General features: G+C 48.2%; 2 protein-coding genes across 2 annotated transcripts in view; both read right to left on the reverse strand.

The window, feature by feature from the left end:
• Window positions 1-664: 664 nt before the first annotated feature.
• Window positions 665-9,016, reverse strand: DMRT3 (doublesex and mab-3 related transcription factor 3). The gene is made up of 2 exons (XM_041426944.1): window positions 8,578-9,016; window positions 665-1,821 (listed from the first exon to the last, which is right to left on the reverse strand). Exons 1-2 carry the CDS (start codon window positions 9,014-9,016, stop codon window positions 857-859), a joined length of 1,404 nt encoding a protein of 467 aa, XP_041282878.1. The 3' UTR covers window positions 665-856.
• Window positions 9,017-14,308: 5,292 nt separating this feature from the next.
• Window positions 14,309-20,731, reverse strand: part of DMRT1 (doublesex and mab-3 related transcription factor 1) — a 57,925-nt gene continuing 51,502 nt past the window's right edge. The window contains exon 5 of the mRNA XM_041426925.1: window positions 14,309-14,451. Coding sequence (XP_041282859.1) covers window positions 14,309-14,451 — 143 coding nt within the window. The remainder of the gene's footprint in view (window positions 14,452-20,731) is intronic.

Raw genomic sequence — 20,731 nt, forward strand, 5'->3', positions numbered from 1 at the left:
AAGCAAAACCCAGACTTGGAAAAAGAGGTTTCCCCTGACTGCAGCTGCTGGAGCTGGACATTTTAACCCCGGCTGGGAACTAATCAGCTCTCTATCTTCAGAATGTTATTTGCCCAGTAAAAATGACATAAACCAAGATCATCATCTTAGTTTATTTTTCTAGAGTCCTTAGCATGCTACATTAACCTGACAATGCTTAATCTGGTGTTCATTTCACAATACACTTCATGCAATTCACAGATGTAATTGGTTTTACACTGACATTACACATTTTGACCTAGCCATGGGAAAAGAATAACTCTTAATAATATTTCTCTGAAAAGTGTCCAAGCTCAAACAGCACAGAAGCAGCTCATGTTAGTTACATGCGTGTATTTCTTTCTTCTGTCTTTTCTTTCACTGTAAGGACGATCACTGGCATAAGATTATAACATCCTTTTTTTAGTTCATTTGCAATTGAACTATGTTTGCTTGATTTCTTATGTCCTGAGGAACTCTCAATTATAAAACAGCATTCAAGTATTCTAGTTTAACATCCCCATTTTTCTGAGTTAAGGAACAAAGTAGACCTTGGGCTTCTGTTTCCATTATGAGTCTTCTAGAGTCCCATAACTGGTAGCCATAAAGTCTTCCTTTGCAACACACACTCAGCACTAAAGCCGGAGTATTGCTATTTGGCATTATCCAGTGAAGTGCAAGAAATTAAATAAGTTACGTCTTTATTGCTATAGTACAATACCAAGCAACTTTTTAATACAATTGCAAGAGTTTTGTAGAGTACATGTCCCTCCTCTTAGGGGCCAGTAGTTCAGCTGCACTGTGAGTATCGCTTAGCTGTCACATGTCAAATGTCAGTCTAAGAAGATGTGTTGAGTATTCTTGAGTCTGAAGAATCAGACCTGTCCTCATACTCATCTTCTGTGTAAATTGGTTGCTTAGACACAATTGAGCAACCATCATCAGGAATTGAAATCCTAGGATCTTCTGACGAGCGGGAAGGAAGGACAGGTGAGCTTCGGAAAACAGCGGCTGAGTTGCCAGAGAAAGGACTGACATACTGGGACCGCAGCTGGTACTGCTGCTGCAATGTCATGGTGTTCCACAGGGTGACGTCGTTGGGCAGGAATGGGCTGGACTGGTTTCTCGCCAAAGTGTTTCTCAGCATCAGCGGATAGCGTGGTGGCTGAGGGAACGGGTGCTGCAAGGGTACAGCTAGAGGATTTGGCACAACATTACTGGAATCAGCAGAGAACCTCAGAGTGTCGGGAACCCTAAATGCAGAGCCCACAGACCACTTGGAAGATGAAATAGGATAGGAACTCAGCGTGTGTTCAAAAATATGCCCATTGGAAGGCAAAACAAGACCATCCGATTCTGCAGAAGTTCTCTCTCCACTGGCCACTGAAGACCGACTGGATAGGAGAACCTCTACAGCACTCACCAGGTCACCGCCACACCCCTTCAGGATCAACTCTAGCACAGCTGGCTTTTGGTTAGGGAAAATCTTTTTCAAGACTTCAAGTGGGGGTCTGTTTGCTTTCAAACTGAATGGTAAAGAAACTGTCCCAGAAGGACCTTCTATCAGGAGGTGGTTCTGCTCTGGGTGGTACTTGGGGCTCTCTGGACGGTTCTCTGTGCTCCCAGCATTTTTCTGAACTGCAAAACCGACCTCATCCACTGAAACAATTTCAGGGCTTTCGGGATTGAAACAACTTTTGGCTTTAGTCATGTCTGGGGAACTCCTTTGGTCTGTGTCTTTGTCACTGTAGGTCTCAGCATTGTCTGCTCCACTGGCATCACCCAACCGCTCCTCATTCACGTCTGCAAAGAGAAGTCAGAGAAGTTAACAGAAAACTGAGGACAAAAGCTTTTACAGAGACTTGAGGATGCTGTCTTCTTAAAATGAACAGACCAGGACTCTAAGGGGGAAAAAGTGCTTTTTCTCAGAGACCCTGCAAAAATTAAGGTATCTTTGCAACATGCCATGAGAATAAAACTGCAAAAGGATAACGTGTCCTGATCTAGACATACTCTCATTCTCCCATGTGCAAGCCAAGAATGTGATCATTTTTCTGCTGCATCAAAAGTGCTATATCTATCCTTTCTCACTTACAAGGTTACAAGGCAATAAACACACCACCCGACTACAAGACTTCTCAGAGGAACTTCAGCACTTTCACATCATAAGACCTCACTAGCACCATCTCATTATCTGTGAGCTGAAGAGGGCACTTAGGAGATGAAAATTCCCCTGCAGCTCCAACAGCATTTGTGGAACCACTCCATTATGACTAGAGATTGAAGGTTTAAAGAGCCTTCAAACAAATAAATGTATTCCAGTTCTGAAGAAACTGATCCCTCCAGCAGAAATCAGTTCTTCCCACAGGAGGAATTGCAGCTTTTCCTCTAAACCCTTAAGTATGACTGATGCCTTGTACCATCCAAGCAGATATTCTAGAAAAGTCTGGTTTGGAAAAGACATCTGGAAGGCATTTGGTCCAACATCCTCTTCAAAGTGGGAACAGTCTTAGACAAAGAACAGGTTGCTCATATCCCTGCTTAGCTGAGTTTTAAATAATTCCAAGGATGAGGAATTATTCCTCACAACCTCTCTTAGCAATTGTTCCAGGTATCTTGCTTTCTGTGTACTAAACTAAGAAGGATGAGAGCTGAGTATGGAGCTGAAAACAAGCCCATTGACCATGCTGTCTCAAGATGGACACTCAACACTCTTTGTAATGCCTGACCAGAGTATGGAACTCTTTGAAATAAGACTGCTTGTTGTCAAGAAGGGAAGGATGCTTGCTTATGCAAAAGAGGATCAATGTACTTGCTTGAGATTGTTCATTGTTATTTCCCAAGAACACAGTTCTGCTGGCCTTCCTCATTGAGCAGAATGTTTACATTCTTGGGAAGCACCAATGCTTGGGGCAAGGATCGCTGTCTAAGCTGCGGCTGACAGTCTACTTTAACCACACAGGGTAGTGATTTTGAACACACTAATGGGAAGGACTATCTGCAAAAACCAATACAACTATTTGCTTAGTTTTCCAAGCCCCTGACAAACACCCAACTAGATAAAGTAACTGTAAGAAGCATTTCCTAAAATGTGCTGATGATCCCACCTGCCCAACCAAGATGGAAGCAGTTAGAGATGGAGCTAGAGGTGTGCAAGCACCTGAGCCTCACTGCTCACCATCTCCTACCTTCCTCTCACTGCAGGAACAGGCAGGGCATCTGCTCATCAGTTAGTGGGCTAAGCTTAACATTTAACGGATCAGCATGAAAAAAAGACTATTAATGGAATTTAGCTACTAGACAGAAAGAAGTCAGGGTGTGAGAAAGCCTGAGCTGAGCGAGAAGCCACTGTGCTCACCACAGTGGGAGCTATAAATAAAGAGATCCTGGCAGAGCACAGCCTGACAGTGTGAGCACGGCAAAGGAAGGTTCTCCTCATGAGGATGGCTGTACCTGGTAGAAACAATGGGCCACCCTACAGAGATGTGAGATGCTGCTAATATGGGCTGTGGAAGATAGGTGTGTAGCTGAGGAATACAGATGCTCTTACAAAAACCTCTCTCCTTCAGCAGGATAACCCATTTTGGCAACCGGTTTTAACACTGGTATGCTGCCTGTCATGTGCAAACAGGGAAGCAGTAACTCTGCATGTTTTATATTAGTGAGAAGGCCATGTACATTTCCTCTTTCTCATACGTTCAGCGCATCAATCTTGCTTTAGCAGCCAAAGCAGAATGCAGGAATTGCTTGCCGACAGCAAACTGGCACGTGCATCCTTTTGAGGAGGTGCTAAGATATTGGCACAGCTCATCCATTATTGAGAAAACATAAGACTCACACTAGCTTTCTCTTCAAATCCTTTCACTACGTATTTATTACAAATCTTGGTGAGTGGACTATTTATACATTCAAGGCTTAGCAGGCAGTCTGAGGACATCCAACTACCTTGTCCCTATCTTGACATAGTTAGAGAAGCTATTTAAGGAAGATGATAGCCCAAATTTTCACAAAAATAAAGTGCACAGTGATGATTAATATCACCAAATGGACTGAAAGCAAGGAGAACATATTTCAGAATTACCTCATGCTCATGTTTAGAGTGTATCTTTATGGGATGAGAGCAAGTACGGCTGTGGAGAAAATATGTTTGTTTTAAAAAACCAACAATCAAACAAACAAATAAACACCCTCAGATCAGGTAAGTTATCTCAAATATATCCCCTGATCCTTACAAAATGTTATTTTCAGGATATTTCAGATTTTCTTCATTTTCTGTACCCTTAAAAATATTCTTATGAGGCTTGCCTAAAAAATTTTCATCAATTTCTGAAAACTTGTCCCACTGAGTTTTGCCTCTTTATCATCAGGAGACCACACAAGACGCTGGCTCTTAGCTTTTGTGCAGGGGCAGTCTCCTCATACAGCACAGGTCATAGCAACACATCTCACTGGGCTCTGATACTCGCAGGGGCAGACCCGGAAAACAAGATTTCGTTGATTTTAAATCAAAGTGGTGCTATTAACACACAGAGAATTACCCTCTGCTGGCTACCACTGAGCATGGAGGCTGCTGTATTTTTCCCTCTTTGAGAGCACTTCTGGCTGCCGGTGTCGGGCAGCTCCATGCCGGGCTGGAGCTGTCACACGCCGGGGCCCGAGTGTCGCACGGCAGCTGGCCGCTCACCTGCCCGGCCCTCGGGGCTCCCCTGTCTGGAGGCTGCGCTTTAACTGCTTTAAACAACCCTTTCCCGATCAGGCGAGCTCCGGGGACTGCCCCCAACCCTTCATGGGAACCGCCGCGACCGGGATTTACGTTCGTTTAAAACCGGCACAAAATAGTCATCGTCAAATAAACAAAAATTTGTGAAGATGTGAAATAGCCATTGTCAAATAAATAAAAATTTGTGAAGAATCATTGCAAACGTCCCTACGTGGACACTGAATTTTAGGAATATTATATGCATGTATAATTACAAATGTTTTTATTTTCAGGTACAAAAATAATTTTGTGTTTAGAACATACTGCTCTTCACCAAAGCTTTTTTTGCTTTTCATAATTCCTAAGTTTTACACGAGGATATTCTCGGCTTCAAGAAAGAAGTCTCCTCCTCAGATATTTTTTGCGGTTTTGGGTATTATATTTTGTCCTGTGTGAGCTCTGAGGTTTTTTGCTGTATTTCTGATGGTGGTTGTATTTTGTTGGTTTGCTTTTTTTTTTTTTTTTTTTTTTTTTGGGGGGGGGGGGTTTTTTTGTTAGGGGGAGGGGGTTTTCTTGTTTTGTTCCTGTCTTTCTGTGGAGTTTTGGTTTTGGAGGGTTGTTTCTTTCTGTGGCTCTGGGTTTGGATTTTTGTTTTGTCTTTTAGGGGGAGGTTGTTTTGTTGCATGTGTGTACATGTGTGTGTGTGTGTGTGTGTGTGTGTGTGTGTGTGTGTGTTGGGGGTGTTTTCCCCCCAACACCTTCTATTTCAAATTACCTGCATTGAAGTATCCAGTTTTTAATTCCTGGAAATAGTAAGGAAACTATTTTCCTTATATAAAATATTTTCCCAATATAAAAGATGGGGATATTCACCTAATAATATGCATGCAGGGAGAGATACCAGCCCAGATCAGAGATGCAGTGCAAATACAGATACGCATGAAAGAGAACAGTGGGAGAACCGTACATGCATTTACAGTAAAATACAATACGAATTCAGCCCAATATTTACCCCAATTCTTCTTGACCATGTATACATTAATAATCCTGAGTCAAATGTTGTAAAGGGGCCAAATAAAAGTAAAATAAATGAGATGGAAAAGCTGTTCTCAGGTTAATAACTTGTCTGGAAAACTTTGTCTAATATTCTGGAACGAAATTTGTTTTTTCGATATTCCCACTGCTGAGTCTGTATTAAAACAGCTTCTTGTTCTTTGATTCTTAGGACAGCTTTTTTCTCAGCACAGATTTTCCTGTATCTCAAAAGTACCTGCTACCTGAGTTGCATTATTAGGAAAGGCTGATACCAGAACTAACATAACTGCACATAAAGCTAAGGCTATGTTTTTGGTGGCGGCTTTTTTGTTTGCTTTGGGTTTGATTTTTTTACTTTTGCTGTCTGTTTGGAAGAGTGGGGTGTTCGTTAGCTTGATTTTGGTTGTTGGGGCTTTGTTTAGGTTTTGGTTTTAATTACTTTCACTTCAGACTTTCTTCCCTATATTCAAAGATCTAAATACTCTGTAGGAGACTAATCATTGTTCTCAAATTAACAGGTAGACAGCTGCACTGCATTAAGAAACCAGCTCTGAAATATCAGACGACAAATATAGCATTATATTGTTTACAAGCCTTGATAACTACTACTAAGACAAATATAACACGCACTCCTGTGGGCAAGGGAAGTTCCTGAGCACAGTATCAGGAGGAGAAACCATTCCAGGTTAGCAGAGGCAGATGCAACAAGGGTAGTTTCAGAGCTTCGCAACTGTCCTACCGAAATGGCCGATTGTAGCGGGAATAAAAGCAAACGGATCTGATTGCACCATATATTGGGAAATATCCCTTCGCCAATGAAAAACTTTTCACGAGAGTAACGTCCTCTTGGAGGAAGGAGTGTGTGTGTTTTAGAAACCGGGTAGACAGGAGGTTTATCCTCTGTTTTTACGGCGATTTTAATACAGTTAATGGAAGGAGAGAAAAGAGAAAACCCTGTTGCTCAGAGCACGCAGGAAAATTGGAAATAAGCAAGTCGTGTGTTTAAACAGTGTCTGGTGGAAGGTGACAGCAGGAATCTCTAAGGAGACAATTTTCCACCTTGCTCTCATGCATTCTCATGTTCATAAAAAGTGAGGGGAAAAGCCGTCTGTGACAATCAGGGACTGGGGACCACTGACTGGGTGATGTCTGTGTGATCCGAAAGGCTCCCCGGTGGTCCCGGGGTACCCCGGTCCCCCCAGCCCGGCCTCACTGTGGGTGGGGACGGGGGCAAGGGCAGCGCCGAGGGGCTTGATTTATGGAGACCTACGTTATGTTTTGTTGTTTGTTTGGGTTTTTTTTCGCTCCGTAAAGCTATTATCAGAAAGTGCTGACTGGCTGGCAAGGAAGAATTTCTCATCAATACACTTCGATTGTATTTTGCAAACAAAATGCCTGTTGCTTGGTAACATTTCACTTGAGCCTGACCTTCCCCAAAAGTTATTGCTATCAGATTCGATTTACACTCTCCTCCCGTGATTACTGTAATCTTTTAAACCGGGAACTTCATACATCAGGGTGAAGGAAAGTTGAGCGTGCAAGTTAATATCATTCCTATCTGGCAGATTTATATCGTGCTGGCGGATGGAACTTTCATTTTCTCGAAGAAATAAGGCGGGTTTTTCCTCTTCTCTCCCCACCTCCTCGGCCTTATCGCCCGCTACCTGCACGCAGGGAGGAGGTCTCGGCCAGGCGCCGCCGCGTGTGCGGAGAGCGTCCGCGCCGGCGGGAGGCTACCACCAGTGGGAAATTTGGGGAAAGACCCCCATGCCCGGCCCTGGGGAGCGGCCGGCGGAACTGCGCCGAGATGTGGGGGAGGGGGCTGCCGGAGGGCAGGCAGGTGGTACCAAGGGCCGGAAAATGAGAAGCGGGTCCCAAACCACCGGCATCCACGCCAGTGTCGGACTCAGCCGTGCCGCCGCCTCGGGCCCGGTGCGTGTCCGCTCCGGTGCTGGAGGAGCAGAGACCCACGCTGGAGCCCTGCCGGACTGGCTCCATAGCGCACACGGGCCCGCGCGGCGGCAGCACAGGGCTCGCCACTCTCGGCCCGGGGCAGCAGCCTGCCTGCCCAACATCCCTATCGTGAAAGACTCTCAGCTCCCGCTCAGACAATGGACGGAACGCGACTGCGGTTCCAGAGTGTTAGTTTTGCCTTCAGAAATGTGTACTACCGACAGGTCGCGCTCACAAGGTGCCCATTGCAGGCGGTAGTTTCGGCACCCCCGACCTCGCACAAGCCGCCCCGGACGCGACCCGAAGGGACAGGCCTGCGCAGGAGGACTGGGCTGCCCCGCTCATCCCCGGCCACCACTCCGCTTCCCGCGGTCGTCACAGCTTCGCAGAAGCCTTCCTGCTCCTGGCGCCTCTTTTGGTCCTAGGCTCTCTGTACAGGTCTTGTCCCGGACGAGGTCCTGCAGCCCGGTGCCCGGGGTGCGGGGAGCCGGACAGCGACTCCGGGAGCGGGACCGGGAGAAGCAGAAGGACATGCTGCTGTGATCCACGCGGGACGCGGCCCGCTCTCGGCAGACCTGAGGAACGGGCCCAGAAGCGGCACGTCGGGGAGCCGGTTGGCAGCCGCGACGTTCGTGGGTCCCCTCTACTTGTCTCGGTGGACGCAATTCTGGCTGGGGAGCGGGCCGGTCACTTTGCGGCTCCATGCTTTTTAAGAGCGATAAAGTGTACCCGACGGAATTCTTCTCCATTCCCTTCCCACAGAGCCCGTCGGCTTTAGTCGTTCCGGCCCCATCCCCCAAAAACCCGCAGGCCGGATCCCAGCCCTCCCTCTCCCTCCTGCCCCGTTGCCGCGGTGCCCGGCCCGGCCTCACCTGCCTTGGGGAGCGGCCCCGGGAGCGCGGGAGGCGGCTCGGCGGCCCAGCGAAGGGCGGCGGCGGCGGCCAGCTCGGCGGGGGTCCGCGGCGGCGCAGCGCAGGGCGACGGCCCCGGCGGCGGCGTGGGGGGCTCGGTGTTGCCAGGGGGCCCGGGGAGGGAGCGCAGGGAGTCCGGGAGGAGGCTCTCCAGGCTTTCGTTGGCCTGCTGCCGGCGGAGCGCCACCTGCGCGGCCATCACCCGCTGCCTCTCGATGATGAGGATGCACTTCTCGCAGGTGCAGTCCTTGAAGCGGCAATAGCGCTTGTGGCCCTTCAGCCAGGACAGCACGCCGTGGTTGCGGCACCGGGCGCACTTCGGCGTCCGCTGCAGCGGAGCCCGCGGTGGCTGCGACACCGGGCCGCCCATGTAGAGGTACGGGGAGCCATAGCCGTTCATAACCGCGGGAGGAGCCCGGCCGGCTCCGGGGTGCAGCAGGCCTCAGCGAGGGCGGGCGGAGGCCGGGGCGATGGAGGAGAGGAGGCGGGCGGCTTTGCCCGCGGGCTCTGCGGGGGGCGCGGCTCAACCCCAGGCCGGCGGGAAGAGGCACCGCCCGCCGCGGTGGCACCGGCGGGCAGAGCGCTGCCACCGCCACCCTCCTTCCCCGGCGCCGACAGGGGAATGGAGGGAGAGAAAGATAGAGGACGAGAGGGAGGGAGAGAGGGAGGGAGGGAAACGGCGGCGGGGGGGCTCTGCCCCGCCGTCGGGGCGGCGATGCCCGTGCCGTGCCGAAGGGGTTCGTCCCTGAGCGGACCGGGAGCTCGGTTGTTGCCACCCACGCCCTGCCTCCTCACGGCTCACGCCCCGAAAGCACCCGGGGCTGAGAGATGAGCGGGGTCTAGGAGGTTTCTCCGGGCTCTGCGTCGGCCCCGCCTCGAAAGCCCCCCTGGCTTCGGCGGCACGGCGTATGGCTGCTACCGCCTGTGGCCCAGCGTCGCGAGGTAGTGGCGGGGAGTGGAGATCAAAGTTTTGTCAAAGTTTTGCAGCTGCAAAGAGATGCTCGGAGCAGGAGCTGTCCGGAACCAGGAACTGCCCTCAACAACTGGGCGGAATCGGTCTGCGGCCGCGTCCCTGCGGGATCGCGCCGCAGAGCTGGGGAGCCGCGGTAGGCACCTGCCCCCGTGGGGTCCCGCTGCCTCTCCTGCATCCCGCCGCAAGACAGCTACTCAAACGCAAACGGTGGCTATAGGAAGGAACGTGAAATTCACGGCAAGTCAGGTTGCTTGAAACCTAAATGATAATGTCTGATGCTGCGGACTTGTGTTCTGCATTTCCCTACGCGGAGGGGTTTCTCGGTGAAACACGCGTATTTCCCGTGTGGCAGCGAGAACCTTGAATCCAAACGTAATATATTGGTGGAAAAAAACCCAAAAAAGTTATATGTTTTTTTACTGGGGTAAACAAATTTACCGCAAGCGTTCATCTGCCCGCGGCGCAGCGTCCGCAGGGCTGCTGCTTGGACCCGAACCCATTTCGTTGCCTCAGGACCTCCCCTGCTCTTCCCAGGCATCTTTCCACCATAACCGCTACACGAAATAAAGATTTTAGCGAGGCTACGTAATAAGGAAATCAGATTTAAAACTCGGGAAGTATTTCGCCGGAGAGAATAAAAGACACAGTGTACGAAGGTATTTGCGTGGTATTTCATTACTAGGCTCTTTCCTCGTTACTTTTCTACTTCTAAAGGAAGAGTGATTCAGCATGATCTTTCTCCACCAGGCTGGGCGCGGGGTGTGAGAAGGATGAGCACTCCACCTGTAAATCGCACCGAGCCAAGGAGATTAATCGGATCAGATACGGGGAGCAGTGCATTTTCTGTCAGTAGAACATAATTTTTTTGCATGCACTGAACCCTGCAGCTCGCAACTGGCCTCCCCCGCGGGGCCTCTTGCGCACTCGGGAGTCCCAGTCGAGGCGAGAAAAAGAAAGAAGAGGACCACCCATTCAACTATCACAAAATTAAGCAAGGTGGTGCGCACCCACTCTTGGAAATCCGTTCCCTCTAAACGAAGAAACGGGGTGCAACTGCCTGAGGCGGTGGTGATCATAGTGGAAAACCCAACTTCCCCACTAGCCGGAGTGGGTCCTGCGGAGCGCGTCCGCCACCGCAGCCGGCCGGGCGGCTGCCAGATCCCGAGCCGAGGTGCCCAACGCGGCGGTAGGTTGGCGGAGGACCGGGGGCCCCTCTCTCGCTTGGCTGCACATCGGGCGTTTAGGCTGAAATACTAGTTTGATATAATACTGTAATCCTTTTCTCATATTTGATGGAAATGGTTTCCATGTCCTAGTATTTCCATGTCCTAGTAGTTGACAACACCTACCCATAGGGCCAGATTCGTATTTATGTTAGCAAAACGTCCCCTGCCTGAAAGTCCATTGTAACCCAACACCTGACAACCCCGGTTCCCATTTCTGCTCGCCGAAAAGGTTTATTCAAGCACATAATGGGATCCCAGCAGAAAGCTTTTCAGACGAAGTGGCGATGGTAAACTGCGCCACATGAACTCCGTTTCCAGGGCTATTAAGCTTTTAATTGCAAAACAGCAGAGGAAATTTCAAGGTGACAATGAGGTGTTAGCAGTTAGCGCCCAGAATAATAGACCGAAAGAGAATGAATGTGCGAAACATATGCTGCAAATAACATTTAGCGGAAAAGACCGGCTCAGCCAACGGGCCAAAGAACCCCTGCCAACCGGGCAGAGCGGGGGACGGGCTGGAAACCGGCCCGAATCCGCTGGCATTTAGCGACTTTTCGATGTGGAGCCATCCGGAGGACTCGGCGCTACCGCCCAGCCGCTGGAACCCGCCGTGTGCCGCATCTCTGCCGGGCGGACAGGGGCGGCCGCAGGGTCTGCTGCGCCGCGGTGCCCCGCCGTCCTCCGCGTACTACGGGCGGAGCAGGGGGTCGGGCCGGAGGGAGTGTTCGGTAGTGCTTGCACTGCTATAAAATAAGCTTTTGGGGAGAGGGCTTTCGCGGGATGCTGGTGACCACTTGAGCGAGTGCGAACGACAGGATTAGTTCGCCTCGCCCGAACTGCTTTAAGGCATTACCGGCGTTACAAGGAGAAGGCAGGAATAAATTAGGCATGATTTCCCGCTCGGAGAGTGACTCTCGGTGTCTCTGACCGCCTGTGAGGGCACACAGTAAGGAGGTAGAGGAGCAAAATGCCAGCTCTGCTGGGCTGTGTGGTGGGGCGTCACGCTAGGGCGGGGCGAAACTTTCATGGAAGACTTCGAGGAAAATGTGAATTCCGCACAGGGTCTCACGCAAACTAGCAAAGCTGCCCGGAGAGGGGCGAGGAACGCGGTTTTTGAGAGGAGTAGCATTAATAAAGGTCAGTGCTTACCAACCAGCTAGAGATACTTGCGAAGAGGGTGACTTGTGGTGCGGTGGGAAAACAAAATAATAACAACAAACGAACAAACAAAACAACACCCCCAACCACAAAACCCCCAACCAAAAAAGGGAACAGAAACAAAACAATAGCAACAAAGAAACCAACCACAGACACAGACAAACCGAACCAAATCCAACCAAACCCCAAATTGCCCCAAACTCCAAAAAGCCCGTGAAAAGTCTCCGTGCTCCATGCAACACCCACGTCAGTTCTGCTCGGAGGAGCCCCAGAGATCAAAAGGCGGAACGTCCCGGGCCGTGCAAATAGAGAGCACCCACGGACAGGCCAGGGAGAAGTGCCAGCGGCGCGCAGCCGGCCCCGTCCTGCCACAGGGCAGCCGAGCCGGGCCAGCATCCAGCCGGGCCGCCGCTCCCAGCTACAGCCACCGCCTTCCCACGGCAGGGGGCCCAGACTTTCCCGGGACATCACCCCGCATCTTCCCACTCTTGGTGGGGTGGGGCGTGAGCTGCTCAGCCGTCCTTCATCGGCGATCCTTTCCAGCGAAGTTCCTCCCCGTGCTGAACTTGAATTACTCTCCAAAACTTGGTGCTCCAGGCAGGATTGCCCGTCTTCTGAAGGATGCTGTTTGTTCCCCCCATAACTTACTCTCAACGCCCTTGTCACCAACCAGGTCCCACACTGGTCTACATAAAGAGCAGGCTTTTTTTCCCCCGTGTGCCACAGTGGGAACGTTTGTCCCCAGGGCTGCTCCCCACTCAGCCGGGCAACTACAAACAGGCCAAGGCCGCCAGCGGCACAAGTTTCACCGAGGGGCATGCACCCCCAGCGCCGTGCGGGGCAGGCCATCCCCGGCTCCCCCGGGGCAGCGAGGCGGCCCCTCGCTCCCGGAGGGTGCGCCGAGCTCGGCAGCAGGCAGACCCCGTCCGCGGCAGGAAGCACCCTCCGGCGCTGGCAGGTCCCCGCCGCGGCGCTACTCGGGATGCTTTGCGCTCGGAGACGGGAAGGGGAGAGCGGAAGGGAGCCGTGAAACCTTCTCCAGGAATTAAGAAGCTGTATTTCAGCAAGGCCTGAGTACTGACAGAGCAGGGGTGGAAGAGAAGCACCTGCCTCCGTCCGGGTCCCGCCTGCCGTGCCCTCCGGGGAGCCGCGCCGCCGACACGGCGGTGGCAGCGGCAGAAGGGCACGGAGCCGCGGGAGCAGGCTGACAAGTGTGATAAAATGATCTTCCTTAACTAAACTCGTAAAGCACTGGACAATAAAACTCAATCTTCTGTAAAATCCAATTAAGTCATTATCTGACTGATTGTATCTTTAATTGAAAACAGAAGTGACAGTAAATTTCTGTGATATATCAGGATCAATCGATACCGCTATAAGATTCAGCCTCAAGAAGTGATTTATAATGTCAAACCTATATAGGTAACTCCACATTATTCTCTCTAAAACCACTGGTGGATGAAATTAAGAGTAAGTGCATTTAATAAAAAACAAGATGGTCAGGTTATTGATTACAACAGATGGGGGTGAAATCAAATAGATGTTTTCAAAGCAGAGAGCGAAGAAAATACAAGTAATTTCTTTTTTTTCTGTTTTAATACAGCTCAACAAATATACTCACAAGAAAATTCAGTCATCAATAACATTTTTATTTCAGGTACAGCTGCAACTACAGAGAACAATGAATTTTTCTAGACTAGTTTAATTTCAGATTGGCTTTGGTAACAGGAGGAAAGAACACCATAGCCCATTTTTAACAAAATAACAAAAGCCAAAACTCATGGCAACTCTTAGGGGACTTACTTACTTGCAGTTTAGACTGCAATCTAAGGCAAGGCACTCAACTGTAATATGCAAAATATGTTAATTTGGCGACAAGAGAAGAAAACTCCCAGACCAAGCAGCAGCGTTAGCCTGTAAGGAACCGTCAGGAAGACTTAATAGGATGATGTTTCCCACAGATGAGTTATGGGTCCCTGCACAGGGAGGGGCCGGCACAGGACTCCCGGTTATCTTGGCTCCCGCTACCCGGAGCCCCTGCCCGCATTTCGGCGAGGCTCTCCTCGCCTCTGCCCGACGGCGGCCCCCCCGCCCCTGAGGCAGGCGGCGGAGGCACCGCGCTGGCTTCTCGGCAGCACGATGCGTCAGCCGGCCCTGGCGGCGGCGGCGGCGAGGCCCCACGGCGGCCCCCGGGGAAGCTGGCGTCCCGCCCCGCACCTGGGAAGAAGAAACCAAACACCCCCCGCCCGTCCCCCGCAACCCCCGAACAGAACAAGCAAACCGAGAACGCTGCTGCTGTACCGCCCTGCCCCGGGCGAGGGCCGCCGCGCCGCTACTACTCGCCGCCCTCCTGGACCGGGCTCATCGCGAAGTTGCCGGGCTCCGCGGGGGGCTCGCACTCCAGGTCCCCCTTGGCGCTCTCGCTGCTGCTCGACAGGCACCCCAGGCCGGAATCCTGGCTGCTGGGCGGCGAAAACACTGCGAGTGAGGGAAAGAGAGAAAAAAACCACAGTGCCTGAGACATCCCTGGCCCCGACCAGAGGAGACTCACACAGATCTCCCCTCTCTGGGAAGACCGGCGAGTTGTTCCCTCGCGCACGCTGGGGTGCTGGTCTCCCTCCTCCCGCCAAGGTAAACAGCGGGAGAAACAATGGGAAGAAAACAACTTCAGGTCTGGGGGCTGTATCCGTCCACCCACAAGGAAGCTACCTGCCTATAGACCTAAGGCCTTGGCTCGGGCAGCCCAAGGCTGAGGCCAAATCTTACGAAATTTAAAACTAATGCAGTGCTAGGAACGGTTGCAACATTGCAATTTGCAGTAGATACAAAAACCAAGTAAAAGGGTCTCTGACCTTCCTAACCTTATGCGAGTTGAGATCCACCCCCAACACTCCCTTCCTGCCTACCATGAATATAATTAAGGGGAAGCTGCACTGGTAATTTCTCTCCTCATTAACTTCCTGATTGGTTTCAGGCTCAGGATTCCAGCAGCCGGCAGTTTGTCACCAATTCCAAATGGCCAATCGTTAATACTAATGTTTGTGTAGCTAACTGCCAGCATCTGCCACGGCTTCTTGTACAACAATAATAGTGAAAGGGTAACATTAGTGCTTCCCGTGTTAATTCAGATTCTGTTCATCAATAGGAAAATCTATGATGTAATTAGCAAAATGCATCGGTAGCTGAGGCAGTTGGAGGGAAACTAAATCACAGCAGGAGCTCCATGAGCCCCTGACACCTTTATCATCAACACTGTGTACTGGATTTTACTGTTCAGTGGAAAGAATTACCAGGCTGTGGTCTTGGAAAAGAGAATATTGTTTACAGCCATTGCTGGTTTCTTAGAAGCCATGATGAATCTAGTACAACTGCACAAAAACAAGGAATACGGAGTTGAGGCTTAAACTCTGTCCTGAAATCACAACGCTGTGCCTAAGTGAGCTGCTCCTCCACGCTTGAGCCCTGGGTGCTTTCAGACTGGGGACTTCTAGTAGTCCTGAAGTTCAATGAAAAAGATGAAGTCAGGCTTTACTTTATAGCCAGTCAAATTCAACAGGATTCAAGGAAAGTAAACTGCACCATCTGGGTGCAGAAAAAGCCCACTCTTTCCATGAGAAAATTAGAAATACACCCCTAAAAAACATTAAAAAACATTCAATTTCTCTACTATCCTGTGTTTCTGCAGTAACTTCCATTTGCAGCTCAGTTTCCAAATTTGTCCTGTTTTTAAACACAACACTGATCCAGAGATTGAAAAGACATTATGAAGTTGACACACACACCATTTTCACCTGCTTAACCCATGAGCAGACAAAATAGCCATTTCCATTCCTTTGAGGGAGTTTTGACCATTTTTGATATTGGAGAACCTGATGCCTTGATTTAATGCAAGTGTCTCCTTTGATGCATATAAGGGATGACTAAGGCTCTAACATCACTCTGCCAAAGCAGACCCTATTATTGTCTTTTAGAGCTGACATAAATTTTTTAACTCCAGGGAATGGGATATTAACCCTATATTACATTTTTTTTCCCAGATAAAATACAAAGAAAAGAACACAGTGCTTAGACATGAAAGAGTGATGAGGTAGTCAAGGCAACTTCCAATAGTTTTTATATATTCTGAAAATGCTAATTGTTTAATAACACAGAAAGAGGAATCTGGTCTGCAGCATCATGTATTCCTTTGCTATATGGTCAAATGCACAGAACTGCCGAACAGGTCTCCAACACTTCCAGGACTGAAATAACCAGTGCACTGATTGCACTGATTTGCACTTGGAACAGGCTGGAACTGCATCTACATAACCTGCATTTGGGAGCAACTGTTTAGATTTCTACTTTTTTCTAGGCCACCAACCCTGAAAGTAAGTGTTGCAGAATCAGAAATGATCCTTATGGTTTCCAAGAGCGATCCTTATGGTTTCCAAGAGCAAAACTCTCTTCTGCCATAAGGAGACCACCAGGAGATTCCTAATGGTGTGTTACACCATTACACTATCCTTTTTAGTGTTTAAGCCGGGTTGGTATCAGTCCAAGGAGAAGCCCCATCTCCTCAGTGTGTCAACCACAGACACAAAACCTTATGTCTTCTGACACCTGGATGAGGATACCACTTGTCTTTCCACTTCACTTCCTCTATTAAGTCATTTCATCATGGCCTAAGAGCTCCTAGAGGACTTGAACCAAGTGTAAACATGCAGATTACAGGAAGCAAGCAGAACAGAGAAACATTTCTGTTCCTCTGCAAGGGAAGCAGCACAAACATGCTCACTGTATGGCCCAGTCTGCACCACACCCCCATGATCTGAAACACACATTATGCAATATTTCAGGTGAGTATCTTGTTGGAGTGGTTCATCCTTTGACTATTATGTAATGACAGAGCAGAGGTGCTCGTAGGTCCACATGCCAATGTCTAACAGAAAATCACTGTAACAGAAAATGCAGACACCTCTCCTGATGTGTCCTACAGACTAACTCCTCAATGGTAATTCACAGCTTTAGGTTGTGCCTGCCAACAACTGCAGCTTTGGTAGGATATGACCAGGTCTAGCACCAGGAATCATCTCGTTCTCCAAAAGGTGTCTTGCATTATGTACTACTGCAGCTGGCATCTCCTCTACAGGGCTGCTGGCTCAAGGGCTCAGCTCTCCAGCTCTCAGAACTTCATTCTGCCCTGATTTAGCAAAGCCCAAGGTGTGTGAAGGATCAGGACATACTGTTAAGTGTTGTGCGCATTCCTGGACTCCAGGACAAATGTATGAGGGAAGTGATTGAGGTTAAAAGGGGATAACTTGTTGTTTGATCCCAAATACCCAATGGGCAAGAGGTTTATTTATTTTAAAGGATTTGTTAATGCTTCTAAGCATGCATGCACCTGAAGTGATGTAAAGGCCCACTTTTAAATACTGAGATCTATAAATCTCTGCGACAAAGTTTCAGAAAGCGGTTTTGTTTGGTTTTTTTAATTTTATTTTTTAAACTTATTTTCCAAACACAAAGAATCCAACAGATTCAACATGCTACAGTACAGATGTTAAAACCCTACCACAGCAAAACTGCCGCCTTTGTTTTTGTGGTCTACTTTTTGAGCAGCTCTATGTTAGTTTGGTACAGACCTGTGGAACAACACAGAGGACAGGTTTCTTTGGTAGACAGACAACCAAATCTGTTTCTTAGCATCTCAGCTGATGGCTCCTAAGTCTCCTGGACAAGTGAAGCTCCACCAGTTTTTCCACTGACTTCCAAATTAATAAAAGTTTTGCTTATTAGGCAATTTGGGCTATATACCCTGCTCTCTGAATATGCCTAAGTGTATGTAATAAGAGCCACAAAGGTTTTAAAAACAATCTGTCACTACCAAGATTTATCTTGAGCAGGTAAGACTGCTACTTTTGTATCCAGACCTGGACTGCTTTATTGAACAGACCTCCACTGCAGTCAACAGTCACTGAAGTCAAGCAAGGTGCAGTGAGTAGGTGCAATGCTGATAAAAAGTACAAGATACTCAGATTGGGACTTGTAGCTATAAAAAGGCAGCAAAAAGGAAATAAGCCATTTTGTTCCAGTGTTTTAATCATACAGCAATAAAATGTAAAAAATCCAAGTTCAAAGAAACGAAACGCATGTTCTTTTTGACTTAAGTATATGAGTTTCATCTGTTTGAGGCTTGTGGCTGATCCTCCCACAGTTGTTACACAGCCCTTACCTGTGTAAATAAGAGTACCAGAATTGGGTCAATGACAGTTTTTAAAGACCATTCCTTAATCTAATTAACTTTTACCCTTGGGAAAGCACCTGAATACTTTTGAGCCATATGAATCTGAAAAAAATTCAGCTAATATCACACAGGAAAAGTAGTGAGAACGGATCCCAACCACAGACACAAAACCTTATGTCTTCTGACACTGGTAAGTGCATTGACTTTTAACTTGAGTGATCCCCAAAATTCAGTGGACTGAAAAGACTAATACACTTTCAGTGATGCGAGAAATCAGAAGGACATTCATGCTTGGAAAGTATATATTTTCTTGAGTACACATTTAAAAAACGATCAAACTCTAAATAAGGATTAATTTGTAAGGATTTAAAACTGAGTGGTACAATTAATTTTTTTAAACTCTTTCACCTTTCTTAGGGAAAGTGAGTAAGCATGTCAGGCCCACACACTGCTAAGGGTCATTCACTTCTTCCCGGTGTGCACATTTGTGTGTCAGCACAGCCACACATGCAAGATCTAGTTAGATGCCATTGGCAGTTTGATGGCAAGCAAACATCACTAAAGCAAGCCTAAGTTTTTGGCCATGAGGGTGGACAGGAATTGCTCTTTGTAGTACCTCCTCCTCCAAAACACTTCTGCAAATACTACTGCTGTTGCAAGCAGCAACTTCCAAGAGATCTCACATAAAGGCTCCTGAAAACCAGACTGGCCTGAGAAACCACTGGCAGCCAAGCCAAAAAGCAAGTCATGACACCTGCACAAACAAATGGCAGAATAAGAAAAAATGGCACCGGCATTCTCCTTAGAATGCCAATTCAAACCACTAGAAGACATAAAGGGTGGCTGGCCATGCTGGCTGATTTGGTGGCTTGGAAATAACCACAGGTCAAATTCAGTTTGAAAACAGTCCCGTTTCCACCCAAGTCATAGGTACCCTGTTACTCTCCTGCTCAAATTGTTGCCAAAAGGGCTGACTCTACCTCCCAGAATCAGCCTGCCAGGCTATAGCAACTAAGGTAACACTATGGTCCCTGCCTGACAAAGCATTAAGTCAGAAGCCCCAAATCAACCAAACCTCCAAAACAGTGCTGCAAAATCAGACACTAGGAACCAGAGAACTATCAGAATCCTCAGCTGCTGTCTCAGCAACTGAGAAGACATTAAAAAAAAAAAAAAAGAGAATGGGAGAAATCATAATTTTCTTGTTATGAAGAAAACATTAGAACGGCAGCAAGAGTGTCAAGGTCTGTCTTTATGTTGTAGATGATAAGATGGGCAAGATGCAGCCTCCAAGTAAACACATGCAGGAAGGTCAAGTAAATTCTAACAGCTGCCTTTCACCTTTGGGAGTACTTAACTCTATGTTCTTGAACAAGAACTCAACTCCTTAACCAAAGTTAACTACCAAATGGTCAAAAAGAAAACCTGCCTCTGTGATACCGCTCATGTGATCCACTCCTGTGTGAATGCTCCATTTAAAAAGATGGAGGACTATTGACTTACACAGGGTGAAAAAAACTGGTGAAAAAACATAAGCCAGCCATGCAGTGTGTTCAGTCTCATATTCTGGTATTTGGCCCTGTGCAGATCTAAGACACCAACAGTTAAGAGCCTATGGGTCCCTGGGTTCCTATTAGGCCACAGAGAAGCTTAAAGAAGAGACAAACTTCAATCAGCTATGTTTTCAAAATTCTCTTTTGAAAATTTTCTGAACGAAGATTCCAATTTTGTAAAGCCTCAGCAATGCATGTTCCTGAAGGACATTTGTACTTGGTGAATCACAAATGTATTTTATCTCTTTTGCTTCTGCTCTGTATGAACTAAAGTAAAAAAAACCTCCAAATTGCTATCTTCTTCATTACATTTTTCTTGCTCAGGACAACTGCCAGGATGAAATGGCTCTTACTGAAAATTCCTGCCAACATCCACAAGTGCACAAATGCACTATGCATTCTATATTCTTCTCCTCAGCCCTCTGGGCCTACCAGGGGATAGCTCCCACAGGGATAAATCCTGGAAGCCCACTTGAAGCCAAGGGCTTCTGCTTGCTGCAGGTGGTCACCACAACATAGTGTGAGTGTAGACTTCTTCGCAGCAGTATGATGCACACCAATGTGTAAGATGAGGAGGCTGATACTAAGCAGTTTACAAGAGGAAAAAGAAAACTCAGCTATGGGTCTGCCTTAAAAATAAACTCCACATATTACTTTTATCAGCTGAATGTCTTTGTGACTGTTCCTGTGATCAATCTGTAATGGACTCATGACTGTGCCGACCACAGTGCAATCTGAATTGCAAGAACACAGGAGTGATGATCCTTTTCTGCTTTGCAAACTATTAACACAATGGGAACTTGTCCCATTCTAGAAATATATGTCTGTGGATATTTTCCTGCTGAAAAGAAGTTACAAGAGCAACAAACAGAGCTGCTTTTTGATGCAAAAATAAAAACAAGCCTAAGGATCTTGAAACAAAGACACACTCCATCTGTGTCTCATAACACAGGTGTAGTGTTTCACTGCACTGCCACTCTCC

This window comes from Onychostruthus taczanowskii, unplaced genomic scaffold (assembly GCF_017590055.1).
Source record: "Onychostruthus taczanowskii isolate IOZ18803 unplaced genomic scaffold, ASM1759005v1 scaffold96, whole genome shotgun sequence".
Taxonomy (NCBI): Eukaryota; Metazoa; Chordata; class Aves; order Passeriformes; family Passeridae; genus Onychostruthus; species Onychostruthus taczanowskii.

What these genes read in the sequence shown, in the direction of transcription:
- DMRT3 (XM_041426944.1), bottom strand. Translation starts at nt 9,016, where the DNA reads ATGAACGGCTATGGCTCCCCGTACCTCTACATGGGCGGCCCGGTGTCG. An exon ending in GGGGCCGCTCCCCAAGGCAG is followed by an intron (nt 1,822 to 8,577) that starts GTGAGGCCGGGC and finishes TTCTCTTTGCAG; the next exon opens with ACGTGAATGAGGAGCGGTTG.